This window comes from Accipiter gentilis, chromosome 18, assembly GCF_929443795.1.
Source record: "Accipiter gentilis chromosome 18, bAccGen1.1, whole genome shotgun sequence".
Lineage (NCBI taxonomy): Eukaryota > Metazoa > Chordata > Aves > Accipitriformes > Accipitridae > Astur > Astur gentilis.
The window spans coordinates 29,010,382-29,031,695 of NC_064897.1; the positions used below are offsets into that span (position 1 = coordinate 29,010,382).

The following is a 21,314-nucleotide window of genomic DNA, read 5'->3' on the forward strand; positions in this document are numbered from 1 at the left end:
CATGCCTCCGAAGGCCCCTCCAACAATGCCTTAACGGGCAGGTCTTGAACAGCTCCCCCGCTTCAGCTCTTTCATTAAATCCTCTGCTTTAGAGCCCTAACGAAGGACCTGGGAGTCTGGGGCGGGGGTCTTCACATTTGCTGTTATTACTGCAGTGCCCCCACCTGCATATAGGGTCAGGGGTTCCGGACTGAGCTACCTGGTAAGCTCTGGGGGTTTCTGTGTCCTAAGGAAGGGAACAGGAGCAGCATGCATTCACCCGGTCAGTCCCCGTGCCTCACCTTGCTTTTCTAACAGGCTGCTGTTAATAGCTAATATTTTCACTGGAGAAGTGCAGTTTTCAGCCTCCACCCCTCTGCACAAAGCCAAACCTATTTCTTGCAGTAACTTCTGCTTTGACCCGCTTAGCAGTTACCCCACGAGTCATTTAGGATTTAATCAGACCATTTGGTCAGATCATATTCATACGGCTCCGTATTATGCTGGCCTGTATCAGGTAATAGTAGACAGCCTGCCCGGCTGCCATCTCCTACAATAATTCCTGAATTATTTTCTGACATCAAAAACAATCTCCATGGAACATTCAATGCTTTTTGCTCAGCAGTTAGCTTGCCTTCTCTCCCCAGACGGTGCTCAGTGTGCTGAGCTAAGTTGGAACGGGGCTGGGGGGAAGGGTTTTTTTTACTGTCTGATTGTTTTTTCTCAGTATTATTTCCTTCCAGGACGTTGTGCAACCCCTTTTCCCAGTTCCCTGCCAGATTCCTCTCAAAATGCAGCATTCAGGTGGCTTCACAGATTCTGGTTTTTGCTCATGGTTTTGATTTTCCTGCTCCCACTCAATGAAAGGGGGATGTACAGAAAGAGTGTTAATAATTTACCTCTGTGCCATTGCCTTGGATAATGTTTACCAAAACATCCTCAGCTACTTGCTGGGGGGAGGCATTCATTGTGTCCACCAGTTAATGTCACCAGGATAGCTATTTCCACACTGCTGCTGCGAGTTGCCTCCATAACATAGTGAGTCAGGCAGTCTTGGATGGGTATTACAAGTGGTATTTGCCCTGGCATTGGCATAGCTGCAAAATCACAGCCTCTGGGGCCTTCCAGATCAGCCCCTGGTTATAAGCTCCCACCTCTGAAAGCTGGACTCTTTTCTTAGAGGTACTGAAGCTCCCAGAACGGTTTCTCAGTACCCAGCTGCTTAGTATGCAATTGGGTTCTGAATTTTCAGTTCAGTTTAGGTTTATGCTCATTTACAGGGCTTGTCTAGGTGTAATTACATCTATCCCTCACCAGTTAATGTGTGGACGCTTACTCCAGAACATGAGTACTTCAAAGTGTGTCTACCACAGCGTGTTGAAGAGCGAGTAGAGATGCCTTCGTGGTTTCGGGATGCTTGGCTACCAGAAGCCAAAGAGCTGCTCTCCTGTGCGCAGAGCTGTGAGCTAACGCCCAGGACTCTCACAAGACAGCTGTGGGGCCAGACACACACTCAGCTCCTGGAGCTTCAGGAATGCAAGCCTTTAGTTTTCATAAGCCACAACACTGTACGAGGACGAGACTTCCCATGCCTGGGTGGCAGAGGCATGGTGTTAGGAAAACCTGCCAGCTCGCTCCTGTTCCAGCCCAGACGCTGTAGCAGCACTCGCTTCTTGTCGTAGCCCAGGCTGCCCTATAGTCCAGTCTCCTGGCTGCTCCCACCTGCAGCCTTCTCCTCCGGGTCAGACCCTCCTTGCCTCTTGCACTGACATTACTCTTGGACATCCCAAAAGCAGGAGCTGCTCTCCCCGGCTCAGGTGCATCCCTGTGCTGCAAGGCAGCAGTGCCACCTCGGGGCACTTCCCAGAATTGGGAAAGCTGCTAAGATACTGGTCAGCGTTCACATTTTTGCACTCCTACAGTGCCGTCGGGCTTATGCTGCCAGGAGGGGCTTTCCAAAACTTGAGCTACCTGCGGTGCTTTCTCCAGCTTATTTGTCACACGGCTTTAGAAACTCTGCTCAAATCAAAACACCTCTCCCAGCGCCCTGATGGCCATTGAGTATCAGCTGGTGAGGACTTGGTTTCCCCAGAATGAGTCTAGTCTGCATTTTGGTGAAGTGCACAGCTGCAGACAGCTGTGTTTTCTCCTTCATCTGGGTTAGCTCTGAGAACAGGGCTGCTACGGCTGTTTCGGTTATTTCATACATATAACCACTCTTGGTGTGTTCCCTTGATTGTTGCTTGGATAGGCAGCAGATGTCGTCATGAATAAAATCTGTTACTAGCAGCAAGGGCAAGTATTTTGTTTGAAGTTTCAAGTGGCTGTGAGCGCTGGCTTACACTCTGTCTAGGGCTGCCATTAAGGTTAAGGTTTTCCTTTTCTATGTGTTCCCAGGTATTATTATGTGGGGCGAGTACTGGTATCCTCTGTGCTGATTTTGGCTGGGATAGAGTCGATTTTCTTCACAGTAGCTGGTATGGGGCTACATTTCCGATTTGTGCTGAAAACCATGTTGATAACACAGGGATGTGTTAGTTATTGCTGAGCAGTGCTTACACAGACTCAAGGCCTTTTCTGCTCCTCACACAACCCCACCAGCGAGTAGGCTGGGGGTGCAAAAAAAGTCGGGAGGGTACACAGCTGACTCAAGGGATATTCCAGACTGTATGATGTCATGCTCAGCATACAAAACTGGGGGAAGAAGGAGGAAGGGGGAGATGTTTGGAGTGATGGCGTTTGTCTTCCCCAGTCACTGTTACGTGTGATGGAGCCCTGCTTTCCTGGAGATGGCTGAACACCTGCCTGCCAATGGGAAGTGGGGAGTAAATTCCCTGTTTTGCTTTGCTTGCGTGTGCAGCTTTTGCTTTACCTATTAAACTGTCTTTATCTCAACCCATGAGTTTTGTCACTTTTCCCCTTCTGATTCTCTCCCCCATACCACTGGGGCAGGGGAGTGAGCAAGCAGCTGTGTGGGGCTTAGCTGCCTGCTGGGGTTAAGCCACGACAACAGCAAACCAGCACCACATCTGAGTAACACAGCCCAAAATAACCGCAGTCATGTATCTTTTGTTAAAGCCCCCTTCAGTTACAAGCCCTCTTCTGTATTACACTGATACAGACTGTTACACAAACAGCAAACTGTGTGGTTTATCATTTGGATGCCATCAATGAGCATTCAGAAGGCTGAACCAAGCAGAATTCATTTCTTCCCCAGAGCCAGGTATTTCCCCTGCTCCTTACCTGCCCACCAGCAGAAGCCTAATGGGTAGTGCTACATAATCCTCACCACTATCCCCTCTGCAGCTCCAGAGGAACCCAGGCATGAAGTCTACTTCTTAAAGCTGCTTTTTTCCTTTTGAAAGCAGTAGCATCAAGACAATCAGGAAAAGCTTAGAGCCTTTTCCTGTGTTTAAGCTCTATTGGGCCTGTTCTTCAACAGCAGACATTAGACAATTCATTCTTGCACGCTGAGATGAGCAAGGGCTGCACAAACCCCGTGCTGACAGAACGCCTACTGTCCAGCCTTCATTCACATCATCCAAGCTGTGTCAAGCCCCAGAAGTGTGGTCTTGGTAAGATACCACGGTGCTTACAGAAGCAAAATTTTCCCAAACTTAAATAAGAATATTGCCTGTGACCAGTTCTAGCAAAGGGCAGTAGTCACCACTACTTCCAGTAGCAGCACCTGACACAAACTGCTTGGACAGTTTCTCATCTTGCACTTTCCAGCTGGGATCTGAGTGAAGATGACGACTTCTGGTCAGCTGCATTTGCTGGGCAGCTGTGTGGACACACATGTTCGAACCGGAAAACTTGCTGTATTTCTTTTTATTGTAATAGAAAAAAACCACAAATAAAATCAAAACATCACTTTCTGTCTAAAGACGTTATTAACATTTTTTAAATGGCACGGGGGAACCCCAGCAATACAAGACAGAATAGTACGTGTGGGCAAAAGGGCTCTGTTCCCTTTCCGGAGTTCAGTTTCCCTGCCCCTTTGTCCATCAGCTGACTGAAATTCGTCATCTATATACAGTTACATACACTTCTCAGTCTAGTTTATATTCCTACGGGTAGGTATGGCTAGGTGGAATGTTGGGGGCACAGTTCTGCAATTTACACATAACCATCTTTGGAGAAAGTGGGTTTCCTAAGAGGCCCACAGGGTACAGAGGTCTCATTACCCAGTAAGACCAGGTAAACAGGAGTCCCTCCTACAGTTCTTTTGCCATGAGACACAGAGTAGGTCCCAAGCCCAGGAGACCCTCTCGGAGCTCCTTGGCTATTGCAAACAGTATATGGCCGAGTGAAATTTTACCCAGTGACCTTAAAGTAGCAGCATTATCTCTGCAAAGGGGCTGCTCAGGAGGGGAAAAGGCAGACTGCAACTGCAAAATGCACGGGGTGAACATCTTCCTTTTCTTTCCTGCCTCCCGAGAGGATGTAAAAAGTCCTGAAGTAGGCAGCCAAGCAGAAACCAGGCTCAGGACCTCTAAAGTGGTGGACATACAGGGGATATCCTCATTGTGCAAGAGTGTGGGGCAGAAACTGTGGCACCAGTGCTTCCACCACAGGCAGTTGTGCCTGAAGTGATAGTTTGCTGAAAGACAAGCAAGCTGTGCTGCTTGCAGGTACCAAACCAGCAAACCTAGATGTTGGGCTGCACTTTATCAGCTTGAGTATACCTGTCCAACTGAGGAAGCTCCAAGTTCTCTAACATGCTACAGCATTTTGTGGCACAGTCCTGTGTGTGTGTTAAGATTAGAAACTGGTTACTCTTCACAGAACTGGTATGAGAAAAGTCTGGAGAGAATATACACACAGAACAGGAAAACTAAGCTACAGCTTAGCAGAAAACAAACACTAACCAATCCTTCCTCCAGAAGCACCAAAAGGCATTCATAAATTACTTACTACAGAATGCTTTCTGCAAACAGGACATTTTGATGGGGAAAGATTGAAAGCTTTTGTATAAACTGATCTGTACTAACTGCTACAGCTGTCTCCAAGTCCAGCCCATCAAATGAAATGCTTAAGGAGAAGTTGATGGCATAAGCAGAGAATGAGAAGGAAAAAAAAAAAAAAAAAATCTAGGCTGCAAGGGCGACTGCTGTGCATTGAGAGCAGGTACACACAAAACTGCAAAATGGACTGACAGTACCCTATTTCCACCTGTGTAGTGAGTGACTCCACAAGGTGCAGGGCAACAGAGTATTTGACAGAGTGACTGAACTGCAGTTTTCCTCCACTGCAACCCCTCAAAAATATGAACCATTATAGTCCACACTGAGTAACAGCGTGAGAAACTTATCAAACTGTATTATTCTGGGAGAAAGAGCCCAGCAGAGGAAAGACATCTCCTTTAGGTATGCAGGAAGTTTCCAGTGCAGGAAGTTTGAGATGCAGGACTGAACTTGCAGCAATACTCTTCACACCAAAGCACTGGACAAAGCGCTATACATTTGCATAGATGCTTTTTCAGCAGCATCTGGGACATGCAATCCCCATTTATGGAGCATCAGAAATATTCTGGGGTTTGTCCGTTGTCTTTCTTACATTCCTTCCTAAATGTAACTGCTACAAAAATTTTCAGGAAAATAGTGTAATTACATGCATGGAAAGAAATCAGCATGCCTGTTCTTTCATTCCCCTGATCTTTTTCCACTGCAAATAATTGCAAAGCTATAAGAATCTTAAACTAGAAGATGCAGTATTTATACAATCTAATGTCAATCTAAGGACAGGACTGCTTCTGCATGTATCCCAATAAACTCCATTGTTCCATAGAAAAGCTTAATTTTACTCTTCCTCATTTTCTTTACGTTTGGGGAGACCTGCCACCTATTTCTCTTACACTTAGGCAGAGCCCTCTGTGATGTGCTTGACTGCTTTGGAAAAGACAGCAGTATCAAAGAAAGTTGGAACTCCTACTGTGTCTGCAAGCAACTAGATATTGAAGGCAGAATTGGTCCACCTTATATTATCGTGCAGTTGCCATGCTATTCCTTCCTTACTGTACTGTAACTCTGGCTTGGTAAAAACAAACAAACAAAAAACCAGCTCTTATGCAAAGGTAAATAGTTATCAAGGATCTGTCTATCTGTGGATAAGATTACATGCGAGAAAAGGAACATTTTACTTCATTATACTTTCACGTGAAATTTGTTTCTACCACTTCTACTCATGAGATTCTGTTCTTTCAGCTGGTTCTTTCCCATAACTCTTAGATCTAGCATTACGAGGCTCTTTGTAACCTTCCTTTCCAGCCTCCCTCCCCCACAAAGCTAGTCCCATTGAAAGTTTCAACTTTGGAGTGTGACACTGACACACAGTTCAGCTTGATCACCTTTCCCACGCAGCCGTGCCACTGCAAATATGCTAATCAGATGAGTTCAGCTTTTCCCCTGAGCAAATAACATTATGTCAATGAAATACGCCGAAGACTAATCCTGGGACACCTTCACTTCCTAGGCTACCAATACTTCCTTTGTCTTTTTGCTACAGACTTCAGCAAACACCCCCATAATATAGACAGTGACAGGAGAAAGAGATGCAAGCCTGCAAGGGATGGCTAGGACATCCCCTTGTTTACTCCAAATTGTGTAATGGGCCCTTGAATGCTTATGGAATGAATTCCCACTTACCGGCATGGGAGTTACTTAGAAAGTGTCAGCCTACTCGGACAAGACAGCCTTTATAAATTAGTATAATACTATTAGAAATTATGGCAATCTTTTTGGTAGCATTGTCTTACATGCACCCTGATAAATCCTCTCCCTAGGAAATTTTAAAACTTGTCTTGTAACTTCTGTAGAGTTAATTCTGATGGGAAGTTATAAAATAGAAATCTGGTAGATTCACGTTTAAAAAGGAAGAGGCCTGGTGAGGCTGGGCACACTGGGTCACTCCTGTTAGCTCTGTCCGTTATGTCTGCTGAAGGTATTTCCTCCGGGTGGCTGGATCTGGACGGAGTCCAGGAGGGGCCTTAAAGCTTGTCCAAAAGGTCTGAGAAGGGAAAGAAATAAACATCTCAAACAACTTACTTGATGAACAACTTTTCCCATTTACTACTGAAGTGCACTCACTTCCTAGAGTGGAATCAAACCAACATTGTAGAAGCAAATTTGAAGAACAGACTTCCACTACAAACTAAAGCAAAGTAATTTAACCTATTAAAGAGAGTTTACTGTTCAATAACTAAGAATCTTAAACATGATTTCATACAAGCTAGTTCTGAGTCCTAACACACCCAGACTGCTCATGTGGTAATACTGTGTCTGAAACTGGCTTTTAGTAGTTCATTCTACTTAAGTGTGCAAATGAAATCCCTGTTATGCAACTGCAGTGCTCCATTAAGTACCACATCAATATTAAAGACTGCTAGAAGAATAGCCTCTAGCTCCCTGATAAGACAATGGTTCACCACTCACAGAATAATTTCTGCTGCAATCTGTAGCACCTGGTTTATCTTTCACTTTGACTCACTCTGTTATAGACTTTATCTGATTTTGAGAGATCTGAAGTGATAAGAGCCCAGGGTAGAAGACATGTGTCTCCAAAATAATGTGGTATACCATTGTTAGGAGAAATAAGACCTAAATGATGGAGCTCAAATCATCCCACTGGGATTCTCACTAGCTGAGAGTTTAAAAAAAAAGAAAAAAAAAAAAAAAAAAAAAAAAGGTTGAGCTAAACTACCAGGCAGGAATTCTTCATTTCCTTTTTTCATATCCTCTTTTTCCATCCAGTCTTAGCTTTAAAACTTCAGCATTAATTTTAAAATTACATCTCCCCTGCCTCTTCAGAAGCAAAGCTGACACCTCCACTGCAATTACGGTGCTTAGAGCAAGAGAAGTGACCTTTAACAGATCCTGGTTTCCTAAGGCAGAAAAACTTGCACCATTTTCTGAAACTTTCTATGCTTGTCTGTCGCATGCAAGAGACCATCACAAAATAACTAGTTTTAACTTAAATGTAGAAGAACAACCTTCTGTTTTCTTAGTAACGTCAGTGCCAGTCAACACTTGTAGTGTTGTAAGTGTTGAAGTAAAGCAAATAGCATCCTCCCCTTAATCTTATGCTGGTTCTCAGAAAGACCTAGCAGAAACTGGTACAGCTGGATCCATCAAGTGTTTAAGCATTAGCAGGAAGCAATACCCTACAGAGAGAAGTGGCATGCATACTCACGTGGCAAGAACTTCAGCTGGAAGGTCAGTAATGTAGGAAGGGATTTTTCTTCCTGTCAGGAACTGTGCCACTTCATTACTGAAGGTGTTGCAGTTATGTTCAAAGAGGTTATAAGACTCTCCTCTGTGCCACAGGAAAGGAATTGAAACATAAAAAGACAGGCTCAGCAATAAATCTAACAAGCAGAAAAACTTAGACCCCTCGTGAGGAACATCTCCTTACATTAACACTTTTTTCCCCACAAAGAATTCTAAGGCAAATAGGTAAATACAGACATCAATTCACCTTCAAATTCAATTGAATCAGGATGGAAAATGACATTGCTCTGCATCACTGACTTTATACAATGTTTTTTTGGAAGATAAGTGAGGTCAGGTTTCTTTAATTAAAACCACAGAAGGAATAACAAGAAATCACAGGAATTATTGACATCAAAATATAGCCAGAACGCTAAATGCTGCTGTTTCCTATTCTTGCAAGAAGTAGACTAGACTCTTTAACAGTCAAGGCCTTGCTTTTACTCATCTGAAAATTGGCAGCTTTACTAAAACACTTCACCTATGACTCATGGGGCAAAGCACTATTTACTGAAATATTTCATATAGTGCCTTCATTTTCCCTGGTGATTCTCTCAAAGGCATTTCAGGCATTACTCCATTTTATAAAAAACAGTGTGAAAGACTTCCTGGCAAAATGCTTTCCCAGCCTAGCTCAAGGCTGACACAGAGGGTTGCCTAGCTGATACCTCCTTGTGTATTGGTGCATCAGTTCCAGTCTCATATTTGGACAGTACTGAATAATACAGTAATGTGGGCAGGATTGGTTTCGTAATACCTTCCTCCATTCTGCACCCCTCCCCTTAAAGGCTTTTTTTGTTATACAGATTTTATAGTACAAGTTGCTACTTACCGGAACATAGATTCCCCCAATGAGGAAAGGTATTCCAGAAAAATTTCTTCTGTGACTTCAGTGTTCCCCAGGTCAACAACTGAGTCTGGGGGGCCAAGAAGTGTCCCTCCCTGTAAAAATTAACAGCCAGAAGACAATGTTAAATGGACAGACTGAATGCTTTTGGAGGACTCTACTGAATATAGCTATTGTGACTTGTCCAGGCACAAAAGGAGGAACTTTTGGTATGTTTGTCAAGGAAAAAGCCCTACTGGCCTCCCCTGTTCTGCACTCAGAGAATGAGAAGTAACATGCAACTTACATTTCAGCTTGCATACTTGGCTCTTTGTGCTGAAAGCTCCAAGTTACGGCAAAATTCTACCTTAGAAGAATGGCCCATCAGTTTTGCCTCTCCCAAGAACAGAGAGATCTAACAAAGCACTGTGATTTTTTTTTAATTTTTTTTTTTTAAATCTTAAAAAGGATGCCTTGAGTTGCCAAGTCTGCATGTAAAACCTATCGATACAGAATTAGACAAGGTGTCACTTTGGCAATACAGCTGCAGAAGATGTCTTGGATAGACAGACTCTACCAGCAGAAGCAACCCCCAATCTGTATTTAGTTGGGCTTAAATCTACTGCCTATGCTCCCTTTTCCTCAGATGCCCTGGGCAACCATGGCAAGCAGCCACATCTGGCTGAATTCAGAAGCCTCTTGTTGCTTTCCTAAAGGACAGTGACACAAGCAATTCTGATCAGGTAACCCTATCACAAAATTATCTTACCAGAAAAATAAGTTTAACTTACAGGTGCACAGCTGGAGATTCCTCCACTGCCATAGAAGAACTCATCCTTATGGACTATTATAGATGTATGCCTGCCACAGAGAACAAAAGCCAGGTAAAACAAAGGAAATATTTAACCTAGCACATAAGTCATTGGTAAATTTATGTGCTCAAGGACATAATGAAGTGAATAACTAAAAGAAAAGGTCAACGTGTTTCTGTGAGTAGGAACAGGATCTGCTGGGACATGAATGGATATGGAAGCAATGATTATCAAGCCTACTGTAACTCTGTAAGCAGTTGGGAAAGAACAGGCTTAGCTAGGTGCCCAAGCATGAAGGAACATAGGAAGAGAGGGACTTTTGCACCAGCATGAGATCTCTGGCAGCCTCTTTCAGCTAAAGGGTTGAGGGTGAAGTCACAGAGATAGAGAGACACTCTGGACCCTGCTGACTGAGAAGGCCAGACAATCACTGGAGATGGATCAATAGAGAGGAAAATGGATGGACAAGGGTTTGGGGTTTTTTTGCCTTTTTTAAAAAAAAAACCTTAATATGAATTATAGCAAATTGGGGGGTGTTTTGCAACCAAATGTAGCCACTACTCTTATGTGCCAGAAGGCCTGATTCTGTAATACCTTCTTCCCACCTACTCTTTTACTCTCATGTTTAGTCATGCCTGCAATTAGAAGACAAAATGCTTCGGACAAGGAAAACATCCTACCCTTAAAAAAGTGTAAAAGTGCACTAAAATGCAACTACTACCAACACTTCTTTCATGGGGTCCACTGAGCTTTGAATGGAGAAGTTTAACCAGCACTTGACTGTACATCATCTTACTGTCAATCTGTATTCAGGAACAAAAAGTGCCTTGGTCTTTCTTCAGCACCAAAATGTTCTTAAGATCTGAAGCATATATAATCTCATATTGAAAATACCTCCTACACCACACAGTGTTTAACACACATTATATAATTTAAATCTAGTCACTTACCAGATGCCATCCAGCTGTTTCCCTGTATACAGAGAAAAGAACAGTTATTAGCAATGTATTTTCCAGATTCCAGCCTATTTTCTATCAATCACTTAGGAACCATGCTTATTATTTCACCATGACAGTAATACCACAGATTTCATCCCAGAGTTGCTCCTAAAGAAACAGAATGTCTTTCTTTCAAATGAACTACTCCATCCACACTACTGCTATACTTTTTTCCTCCTGCATGCAGAGGTGGCAATGTTATCCTGTCCTGTCAGTGCTTACATTCCTTGGGCTTTTGTCTACAGACGAAAAAAAGAAACCTTTTCCTAAAATAAGAGTCTTCAGTCAGGGCCAGAAGAGTTGAATTTTACACTGATTTCATTATTGCAGGCAGTTAGCCAGCACTGAGTATTCAGTTTTCTTTTTCAGTAACTGATGAGAGATCCGACTTGAACATATGATATGTAGTGATAGCCTCTATAATCTATTCCATGGTTTCCTCCTTTTCCTCCCTCGCCCTGTCCTTAAAAATTAACAGTTTAAGTGGGAGTTGGGGCAGAGAAGTGTAGGGTTGAAATTTATACAAGTTATAAAATTGTGTTTTAGGGAACACAGCAGCAAAGACTCGCTTCAGGCACCACTAAACTGATAATATCATTGCGTCTTAGAGAAAAAGTCCCTTCTGAAATGCTTTTCCAGTTCCCTGGAAATGGGAAACCTAAACCTCTCCCTGTTCATGGTACGGTCTCAAGATCAAACCTCTCTTCAAAGGGTCACCAGCTGTTACTGCTCTAGGCTCAATTATTTTATCTATCATAACCTAAAGGCTTGATCCCTGGTATTGTGCCCCTTTGCAAACTTGCAGGCAACAACAGCATGCTATGACAGATGCACTATAACTTTATTTTGCCAAACAAGGTCCACAAGACCTAGAAAAGTGGATTTAGAACAGAAAAACTGTGTGCATACCAACATTTGGTATTCTCCTGAACCCAAGCAGTAGACTGAGTGCTCCTCTTCCCTAGCTTCTGCTTGCTTGCAGCAGGCTCCTGACCCTTTTAGTCAGCCTCCATGTGTAAGTGCTCTCCCCCAGCAGACCACTTCCCACACCACTATCCTTTATACCCAAGCAGCACCTCTTTCAAGGTGTTTTATTGTTATTGCTCAACTTTTAGATACCAGAATATGATGTGATGATCTGCTGAAGTCATCTGCAGGTTTCCCAGAGCTAGATAAAACCCACTGTGGCCATGACAAAAAAAGCCACCTGAACAGGACAGGCACTGTTCTAGTGAAAGTTTGTTCAGAAAGCACTGATGGGTCAACTTTTGGCCAACGGGCTTTGCTCTGGTTTGGATACTATCTGTCTGCATCACACCAGCCTCAGGCCTCCCAAAGCTAGCCACAGTTCTTGCTTCCCGAGTTCTGGGCCATTATGTCTAGATATTATCCTCCTCCTTTAAACACAGCCTCAGAACTGTGGTCTTTTTTGTAATGTTTTATTCAAATGCTTATGACATTCAGGCTTTTCTTAGCTATCTTGAGGGCCACTGCCTTAACTGACCTTAACTCAGGATTTGGCTGCATCCCTCAGCACACTGTCAGCCTTGCCTCTCCCTAGCAACTATTCCACCAGGCACCCTGCTTGTATTCCCACAGCTTATGATGCTGAAAGTGCACTGCGACTGCTTTTCAAAGGGTGGGATCAGATGCTTAACAATATATTATTCCACTCATTAAAAAAAAGTTTGGTAAAAACGAAGCTCGACTCAGTTGCCTTCCCCTGCTCTTCCCCCACGATTCCCAAAGAGGAGGCAGAATGTTACACACTGGGCCCCAGGTAGCTTATCAGGGGCCTAAAGCTAAACGATAGTTTGACCGAGCAATGTTTCATCCCTCAGCCTCCAGGATGCTGGCTGCTCTGCTGAAACTTTAACGGTCACTCTTCTGTCAGTGTCCAGCTTCTTCTAAGGTATCTGGTGCAGCAGCAGTGATGGGGTACCTTGTCCCAATCCCACTTGTTCTGTGGAAAGACATTCTCTGATTGTCCTTAGTTAGATCAGTGCCACAGCATCAATGGCCTACAGGGAGGCAGAGGCATTGCCATTGCCTTTTCCTTTCTGTAGGCAGAGGTTCTTGGGGTATTCATCCTTTCCTACTCCTCTATCACAGCTGCTTTGGTCTGTGAGTGCCAGGAGTGAATATGCTACTTCGAAGAAGCAGTAGTTCTTCACGAGTTCTTTCTCTTGGACAAAACCAACTTTCTGTCATCATCAGGACTGGGTAAAACAGAAGAACAAAACTGATGAGGCTAATCCTTCTAGAGTTCTGGGAAAAAGATGTTTATGTGTCCAAGTAAGGAATAAAAAGTCACTACCATATTTTTTCTGCTCAAGTCTGAAGCGAATTCGACACAGAGATAGATATGTGCCTCAGACGAGGGTCATATAAGAACGGAGGCAGGGAAAGGCTGATTGTGACAATAGAGACATCAGTTGAAGTGAGCACACAGTTTTGAAGTAGGTGGACTGATCTGTCACCGCCGTGGATCACAGCCAGGCAGCAAGCATATTCACTGTCAACCTGTCGCACAGAAACGTAGGCATGGAGTAGGATGAAGGCCAAAAGATAGTGGCAATGATGACAGAAGCAGAGCAGCGTGTTGCAACATCTCAGAAGCATTTGCTGCCCCTTTTGCATGGCCCACACTGTTGTGCTCTTTGATCCTTGTGGCCCTTGTTCTACACCTTCCCCATCAGAGCTTTCACCTTGTGGTCTAGAGCTGCCAGAAACCAGTGACACTGCAGTCTCACCAGTAACACACAAAGTAGGGTATAGCACGCTGTCATAACTTTAGCAGCTGGCCTAATATAGGCTCTACTGCTTGGCTTTGCATAGTTAACGTTCTGCATATCTGTTAATAAATTTTTACACATTTGTTCAGAATAAGTCACTGTTTTCCACCAGAAACTTGAACTTTATCTTTCAGGGCTGAGAAACAAACTGTTTCAAAGACAGTACTTACTAGAATTGTACCTGTCCTTTTGCATGCTAAATGGAAAAAGAACATCTTAATATTTACTTTCACACACATTTCCAGCAGACAATGATGAAAGGCTTTCCACAAAGTTGCCACTTTGCACCTAGATTCTGTGTGCAGGTGAAAGAGTTACAGCAGATGCTGACAATGTCACAGGTGCTGCCAGGAACCTGCTCATGCAATTACAATACCTACTTGAAAAGACCATTGCAACCAAGGCTACCACACACTGGGCTGCTCTAGCAAGACTGCAGCCAGCAGCTCAAGGGAGGTGACTCTTTCCCCCTATTTGACATTTGTGAGACCACATCTGGAGTGCCATGTCCACTTTTGGATCCCCCCAGTCCAAAAGACATTGACATACTGGGCTGGAACATTTGCTGTATTGAAAAGCGGCTGATAGAACTGGTCTGTTCAGACTCAAGAAGAGAAGGCCAAAAGTCCTTACTGCTGTCTACAACAACATAGTGGCTATGGAGGAAAGGGAGCCTTGTTCTACTCAGAGATGCACAGTGAAAGGCAACAGGTGCTAGCTGGAAAATGGGAAATGCCCAACTCAGTAAGAGGAGAAAAAAAATTACCATGAAGGTGGTCAAACACTGGGACAGGGGTCCAGAAAACATGTGGGATTTCCATCCATGGAGATACTCAGACCTCAGCTGCCCAGGGCCCTGAAGAATCTGCTCTTGCCAGATTTACCTTGAACAGGAACTCCAGAGGTCCCTTTCCACCAATGCCATTCTCTGAACAAAATTGTATTAACAAAACCCAAACTGAATTCAGGAAAAGGACTTTGTACCAGACTGCAGTCCAACCCTGGGGGGCTCCTCGCTGGCTGCTACACACAAAATCTGTAGCCAACAACAGGCAGCAGCTACCAGGGCAATAACAGAATAGGTCTTGGCAAGTAAAGCTGCCTATCTTCCCAAGGCAAGTCTGTTTGAGGCTGCTCAGCTAGGTCAGTTTGTGCCAAGCACTGGTTTGATGATCTTAATGGAGCTGCTGACCTGCTAGTTTTACTTAGCTCTTGTAAGACATTAACCAGGCTGGCATTGTGGAAAACACATGCCAGATCTGCAGCACTGATAACAATAAGGCATCTGTGGTAGCTCTCCAGCCTGCTGCAGACAAAATAAAATCCCTTTCTGCCACTGGTGGTCAGAGGCCGTGCAAGCCTCCCCAATGACACCACTATTGGGGAATCCCATGCCTAAGACACTTATTATTGGCCATATATGTATCACCCAGAGACATCCAAGACCAAGATCTTTTGGTATGCTGCTGCAGTTTCCCATGCTGCACAGCTGGCTGTTGTCATCTCAGTTCTGAACTGACTGACAGAGGAATAAGTCAATGGCCACCAGCTTCTGAGGAACTTGGGCAGCTCCCTTTCCTGCTGCTCAGCAAGAATCTCAGTGTTTTTTGTCTGTTGCATCATGTAAGAGGTTCTGTACAGACCTTCATGGACACAATCATCTTTCTCCTGAAGTTTTGCCTCTCTTGGTGATCCTCCTATATGACTCTTCTTGCCTTTCTCTTGAGACGTTGCACAGAAGAGGTGACAGCTCACAACCACTGTCACTCCTGACAAACTCACGTAAAGCAATCAGAGCAGCCTGCACTAAGGAGGTGTGTCTTGCCTTCTTCTGGACATTGTCCACTATACACAAAATACATTGCTTGCAGCCTCTGAAGGCTTGATACACATACCAGCCCCAACAGTACGATCAAGCAAGGATCGGCACTGCCCTGTTTCCACAGCCAGCTGCCCAAGCGAGAGCACAAGTACGGTATTGCTGTAGCAGTACTAAGGCACAAGTTGCATCCAGGTCTTGCAGTGACACTTTCCAATAAAGCTGCTTCTGGCAACACTGTCCAGCTTAGAAAAATAGGTCAGGCTTGCCAGGGAGCCTCCCCAAATACTCCTACAGTGTAATAGAGCTTACATCCCTTAGTCAACTGAGTGGTCTAGAAGAAGGGATTGCAAATACCATCTGGGATACTGGTAGACATCATCACGTTTCATGTTCTTCCACTCCTTGCCACAACACTCCAAGCTCCCATGGCATGCTGAAACGTGGGCAGAACTATATGCTGGTACCGCCACCAAAACCAACACATTACTCAGAACCTGAGGCTGTCTATAACTACATAGAAAAACCTGATTCCCCAGTAGTTTCCATTTGAGCTGCAAAAGCCTTTAAATTGCAGGCACTACCCTTCACTCAATACCTACAGCAAAGCTAACCCAAACGATGCACATGCATATAATGCAGAATAGGAACATCCTGATGGGATGATACTCTTTTGCGCATCTAATGTTGTTTCTCTGTTTTACCTGGATGAACAAGATGCCTAAAGAGTTTAAATATTTCAAAGGGACAGAGGGCTGTTGAGCAGGAAAGGGTGTCGCAAATTTAGATGTACACACTTAATCATACAACAATTAGTGCACATGATCAGGTTACCAGGTATCAGTTGTCCCACCCTGACTGCCTGTGTGCAAGCTCAGCCTGAAGTAAACGTGAAGCAATTCAGCTTAATTTGATCTGCTTCCATTATGAGCTAACGCAAGTCAAGGTACCTTGTGTTTGTCATAGGCCGCAAACATGGACATGAAAGTTACTGTGTCATATCTGTGAGAGTTTAGGGTGATAGTTTGTTAGTCTTTGGAAACCTGATCACATATCTGATCTTTAAATTTTTTTTTTTTTTCAATTGCTAAGGTGCTTATATGGATCTTTCCTGCAAATACTGACTAGAACTCAGGAGGGGATGCCAGTTCAGCACCGATCCGTGTGTTTAAGCATCTCAAAGATTCAAATTGTTTGAATGAGGCAGAGTATCATCTGGCAAGTAAACAAGTTTTTTTATTTGCTGTTATTTTTCTTTGTAACATTCATAGCTCAAACACTTTCATGGTGCATACATGAGCCAGAAACCTATGAGAAAAATACAACATTCAAATGCATTAAACAATTCCAGGATCCTCAGCTTAGTCACAGGAATGCGAAGAATGAAGTAGTTAGATTTGTTTGTTGTACAACTGATTCAGGAGACATTGTTAAGATATGAGGGCATTTTGAAAGAAGCAAGCCCACCCCTATAATTTTAGAATACAATCAAACGGGATTACTTCCATGCTTAGATTTATTTGGAAGGCCAAGCAGAAGGGAGATTAGACATTCACCAATCTATTTTACTGGCACAGTTAATTTGTTAATCTTGAGGGCCATGGAATGTAGTTTATTCCTGTGCATTTTAAATATCAAATGAAAGTGGCATTTGTATATTCATCAAATTATTAGACTGAAGGGCAGAAGAGTTCTGAGAGACAAAGGAATTATATAAGGAGACGGGTACTTTGTTTACCCCATTCAGAGCTTAGGCCATCCACCCCTCAGCACAAGAAAACCAGCTGTTCCTCAGCTGTGAAGTAAAGAAGTAATCGGAAGCTTAGTATTTTTAACCACATATCTATGATCTGCAATGGATATGCAAGCTCCAGAAGACCCTAAAAACCCCCCAAAAGTAGTGAACTGGTCTCCTGTGGAACTGGAAGCAATACAATTTGGTCAACTAGCGTTGATATTTCTAGCAATGTGTTGCTTTGCACACTGTCGTAATTTCCTTAGGCCAACCCATTAAGATTCCTGCCCTTTTTGAATAGAAAATTATCCTAATTAGTCAAGCACTTTCTCCTATGTGCTACCCAGGGTGCTCCACTGAAGCAAGAAAACTAATGGAGAGGGAAGAGCCTGCTTCAGTTCCCTTCTCCCTGAAGTGCCTAGAGAGACCAAGAAGTAGGCTAGATTGGGGGAGGGTAATGCACTTGATTTTCATGAAATCCCTAGCAAATGCTCTGGGGCAAAGCTGATAGAATGTCACACTGGAGCAATTCAAAACTCTTCAGAATGGGTGGAGGAGAGGCAGAGTAATGCACTGGGTCTAGAAAAGAGGAACAAAGCAGAAGGTACCTCCTTCTAGCAGTTATCTTTTGCACCCATTCCTCCTGGTCTGTTAAGTCCCTACAGCTGAATGTAGCACTTAAAAATTTCAACGGATACATACTCCCAGACAACTCACTATTAATTTATACTACACTGAGCCAAAGCTACTGTGGTAAACTAAGCTCCTGCCCATTCTGTGAGTCACATGAGCAATAACCTCGGCTACAGGACAGTGGAACTTTGAGAGCTGCAAGACATTGTTCTTTAAACCCATGATGCAATAGAATTTTAATCTTCCTTAAAGAGTTCTCTGCCTTTGGACATCTACTTCAAAATCAGCACTGCAGGCTGAACTATTCTGTTTTCCTCTCTACCCTCCTCAGAATCAGCTGGATTAATTTTTTAGCCTTGGAAACAGAAAGCTCATTGGATTCAGGTTAACATGTAGCTGGACAGACAAATGTAGTCTCACAGACTGAGAATGGGGTAGAGAGGGGGAACAGTACCTGTAGAGAAGATGCATGTAGAGCAACAGCACACAAAAATTAAATATGCTGCTTCTGATACCAAAGGCAATTGAACTACAGTATTTGGTCATGTATACTTTAGAATAGAAATATCACTGAAAAACTACAGGAAGCTCACAGAAAAATAAGAACAACAAAAGCAGGCTGGGTAGAAAAAGAGTAAACTTGCGAAGAAAAGTGAAGAAGTGCCCAAGGGAAACAACTAAGTCACTCTAAAGCCTCCTATGAACAGTGCTGTATAGCTCTGCCTTCCTGGTTCATTATTCAATGACAATGGAGAGAACCAATACTGAAAAAGTTAGGATAACGCTTAGTAGTGAGAGCTGATCCTTGAATGCTGTACTGACATAATCCATAATACCTCTGGATCTTATTAGCACAGCTGAAGACACCATGTGGTGATGCTCTCACAGTGGTCAGCCCCGTAAGAAGGGATTCATTACCCTCTGGCAGGGGGATCTCAGCTTCTGTTTTCAGGATGCTAGGAATTGATTTTAGCACAATCAATTACTGTATTTGTTTCTTCTCTCTAAAACACGTGTATTTCACTATAGGCGATGTTACAGAATGATCACTCAAAGCAAAAGCATTGTTTCCATCAAACTTGGCATCTACGGAAAGAATACCATAGGTAGAGATGACAAATGTTTACCACTAAATCATCTAAAAAAATCCTTTCCTCTTCAATTTCTATGACTTTCCCTGGTGATGTACAGTTTGTGAACATCACTGACAAAAAAATTGGAAAAATAGCTATTGACCACCTGAAAGTTGATGCACAGAGAAGCAGTAACAGTTTTTGTTGTTCTTCAAGAAAAAAAAAAAAGGTGTGTACATGAGGCAAGAGGATTACTCTCTCCATCACTTTGCTCTTGGGGAGGTTTCTAAAATAATCTGGAGGTATGACAGAGCTGAGTGTAAATGCAGAGAAGATACTTAACTTGAAGGAAAAAAGGAACAAACAATGATTTGTTTTACGGACAATCCAGTCGCTGGATCCACATAACCCCAAATACTCTGCAGTTTGCATTGTCACTGTGACCACGCAGGCCTAGTTGGCCCTGTTCCATGAACACATCTGAACTCAGCTAGTTACCAGGCAGTACTAGCAACACTTCCCACACTACCATGAGACACGTTCAGATTTTTTTCTTTTTCATTACTCAGACTCCTAGAAATTTAGCACTAAACTGTATCGCAAGCATAAAGTTTTTAAGTTGTTGTTTGGATAGCATACAAAGCATCAAAAATGAAGTCATGCACTAAGTGTTTTTACGTGGAAATTGAGAAAGCGACAAGATCCCAAGATTGATTTTGTGGGTAAGACAACAGCTAAAAAGCCTTCATTTGATCTGTGTGAAGATTGGCATGGAGATACATATAGTGACAAACTATTTCTGAACAAGTCTTTGCTTGGACCAACACTTTGAAATAAGACTGGTTAAAATCTGCTCACCTCGGAAACAAGTAAATCATGCACACATGTAACCCATATCTTAAGATTTATAACTCTTAGCACGAGATAAAACATGGCTATTATGAACTGACAGGTGAAAAGTTACTTCCCTGAGGGCTACAACAGAAGCAACTCTGACCACACAAAAAGTTTTGAGGTTTTCCAGTGCGGGAAACACGTCTCCCAAAGTTGCTGTTGCTGTCTGGCTAACAGAGGGCATCACATAGGATCTCTGTAGTATTTTCTTCTCAACTTTGCAAGCCTTCCGTTGACGTGTATGAAACCTCATGCTAAGAATTATTTGGACTTTCATTTTAAGCTTGCAGGAAAGCACAGAATCTCCTCATGGGACAGAGGAGCGAAGCGAACACCAACAAACTATAAAACAAGATTACACAGAGCCATCTGTTCAGACACTGAGCCTGCCGAGAAGCCTCTCGTCTCATACAGGCTGCTGGTCTGACACAGGCCAGAGTCTACGCGTAACAGGTATAAACCACTCTCATCACGTTCCTAATTCATGCTTCCAAAACTTCAAGCAAAACCTAAGCTTCCTTCGCCTCCCCAGTCCAAGGTTCAGCTGGAAACGCACGCATTCTTGGTAAGACATACCCCGAACTTTTAGGACCTCTCTGGAAGGAGAAGGTGGCTAGCTGCACACGGCGAGCCCTGCGACGCCTCGCCACGACAGGGAGCTTCTCGAGCTCAGTGACCTTGTCAACAGCCAAAGGCTTTCTTACACTTCGGCCTCGCTGCCGAGGCATCGCGGCGGAGCCTTCCCTCTCTTCAGGGGCTAAGGAACAGTTTTAATTAGCCTTCAGTAAACAACGCCAACCAAGCGGCAAAGGGCAGCTGGGGGAAGAGAGGCAGGCCCGTCTTCACCTGAGGAGGCCTTACCGACGACGCCGGACGGCGGCAGGGATGCCGCAGCTAAGCCCCGCGCTGCTCCCAGGCACCGGGCCCCGAGCCAGGCCCCCACACCCGCAACTCCTGCTCCAGCCCCCTGCCCGCCGCCGCCGCCACCGAGCGCTGCCCGCCCCCTCGGGAGAGCGATACCGGGGCGGGGGTGGAGGGGGAGAAGACCACCCCCGGGGCGGATTCCGGCCGCCTTTCCCGGCGCGGCGTGGCCGGGCCGCGGCGGTCGGTGGGGGGACACAAGCCGCTGGGTGGGACGAGCCGGTACCGGTGCCGGTGCCCCCGCCGCGCTCTTACCCAGCATGAGGGGGCTGAGGCGCCGGGCCATGCCCTTGGACAGGTCGTACACATAGAGCTTCACCGGGTGCAGGGCCAGCGGCTCCTCCATGGCGGCGCGGGCGCGGCCGCCGGGCGGCAGCCGGAGGGGAAGGGGAAAGGGAAAGGGCGGCCCCGGTGCCGGTCCCGCCGCCGCACGGTTGTGAGGTGACAGACGGAACGGAATGGCAGGGGCGGCAACGTCTCTGCGCATGCGCGGCAGCCGGCGACCGGCCGGGCGACCCCCGTCACTGCGCCGTTATGCAGCGCGGCGGTTCCGGCCTGGGGC

At 44.6% G+C, this 21,314-nt stretch overlaps 1 protein-coding gene across 1 annotated transcript; it reads right to left on the reverse strand.

The window, feature by feature from the left end:
- Window positions 1-3,794: 3,794 nt before the first annotated feature.
- DESI1 (desumoylating isopeptidase 1) lies at window positions 3,795-21,311 on the reverse strand. The gene is made up of 6 exons (XM_049821824.1): window positions 21,008-21,311; window positions 10,835-10,856; window positions 9,864-9,933; window positions 9,079-9,188; window positions 8,170-8,292; window positions 3,795-6,987 (listed from the first exon to the last, which is right to left on the reverse strand). The coding sequence occupies exons 1-6, from the start codon at window positions 21,237-21,239 to the stop codon at window positions 6,894-6,896; spliced, it is 651 nt and encodes a 216-aa protein (XP_049677781.1). The 5' UTR covers window positions 21,240-21,311; the 3' UTR covers window positions 3,795-6,893.
- Window positions 21,312-21,314: the final 3 nt, after the last annotated feature.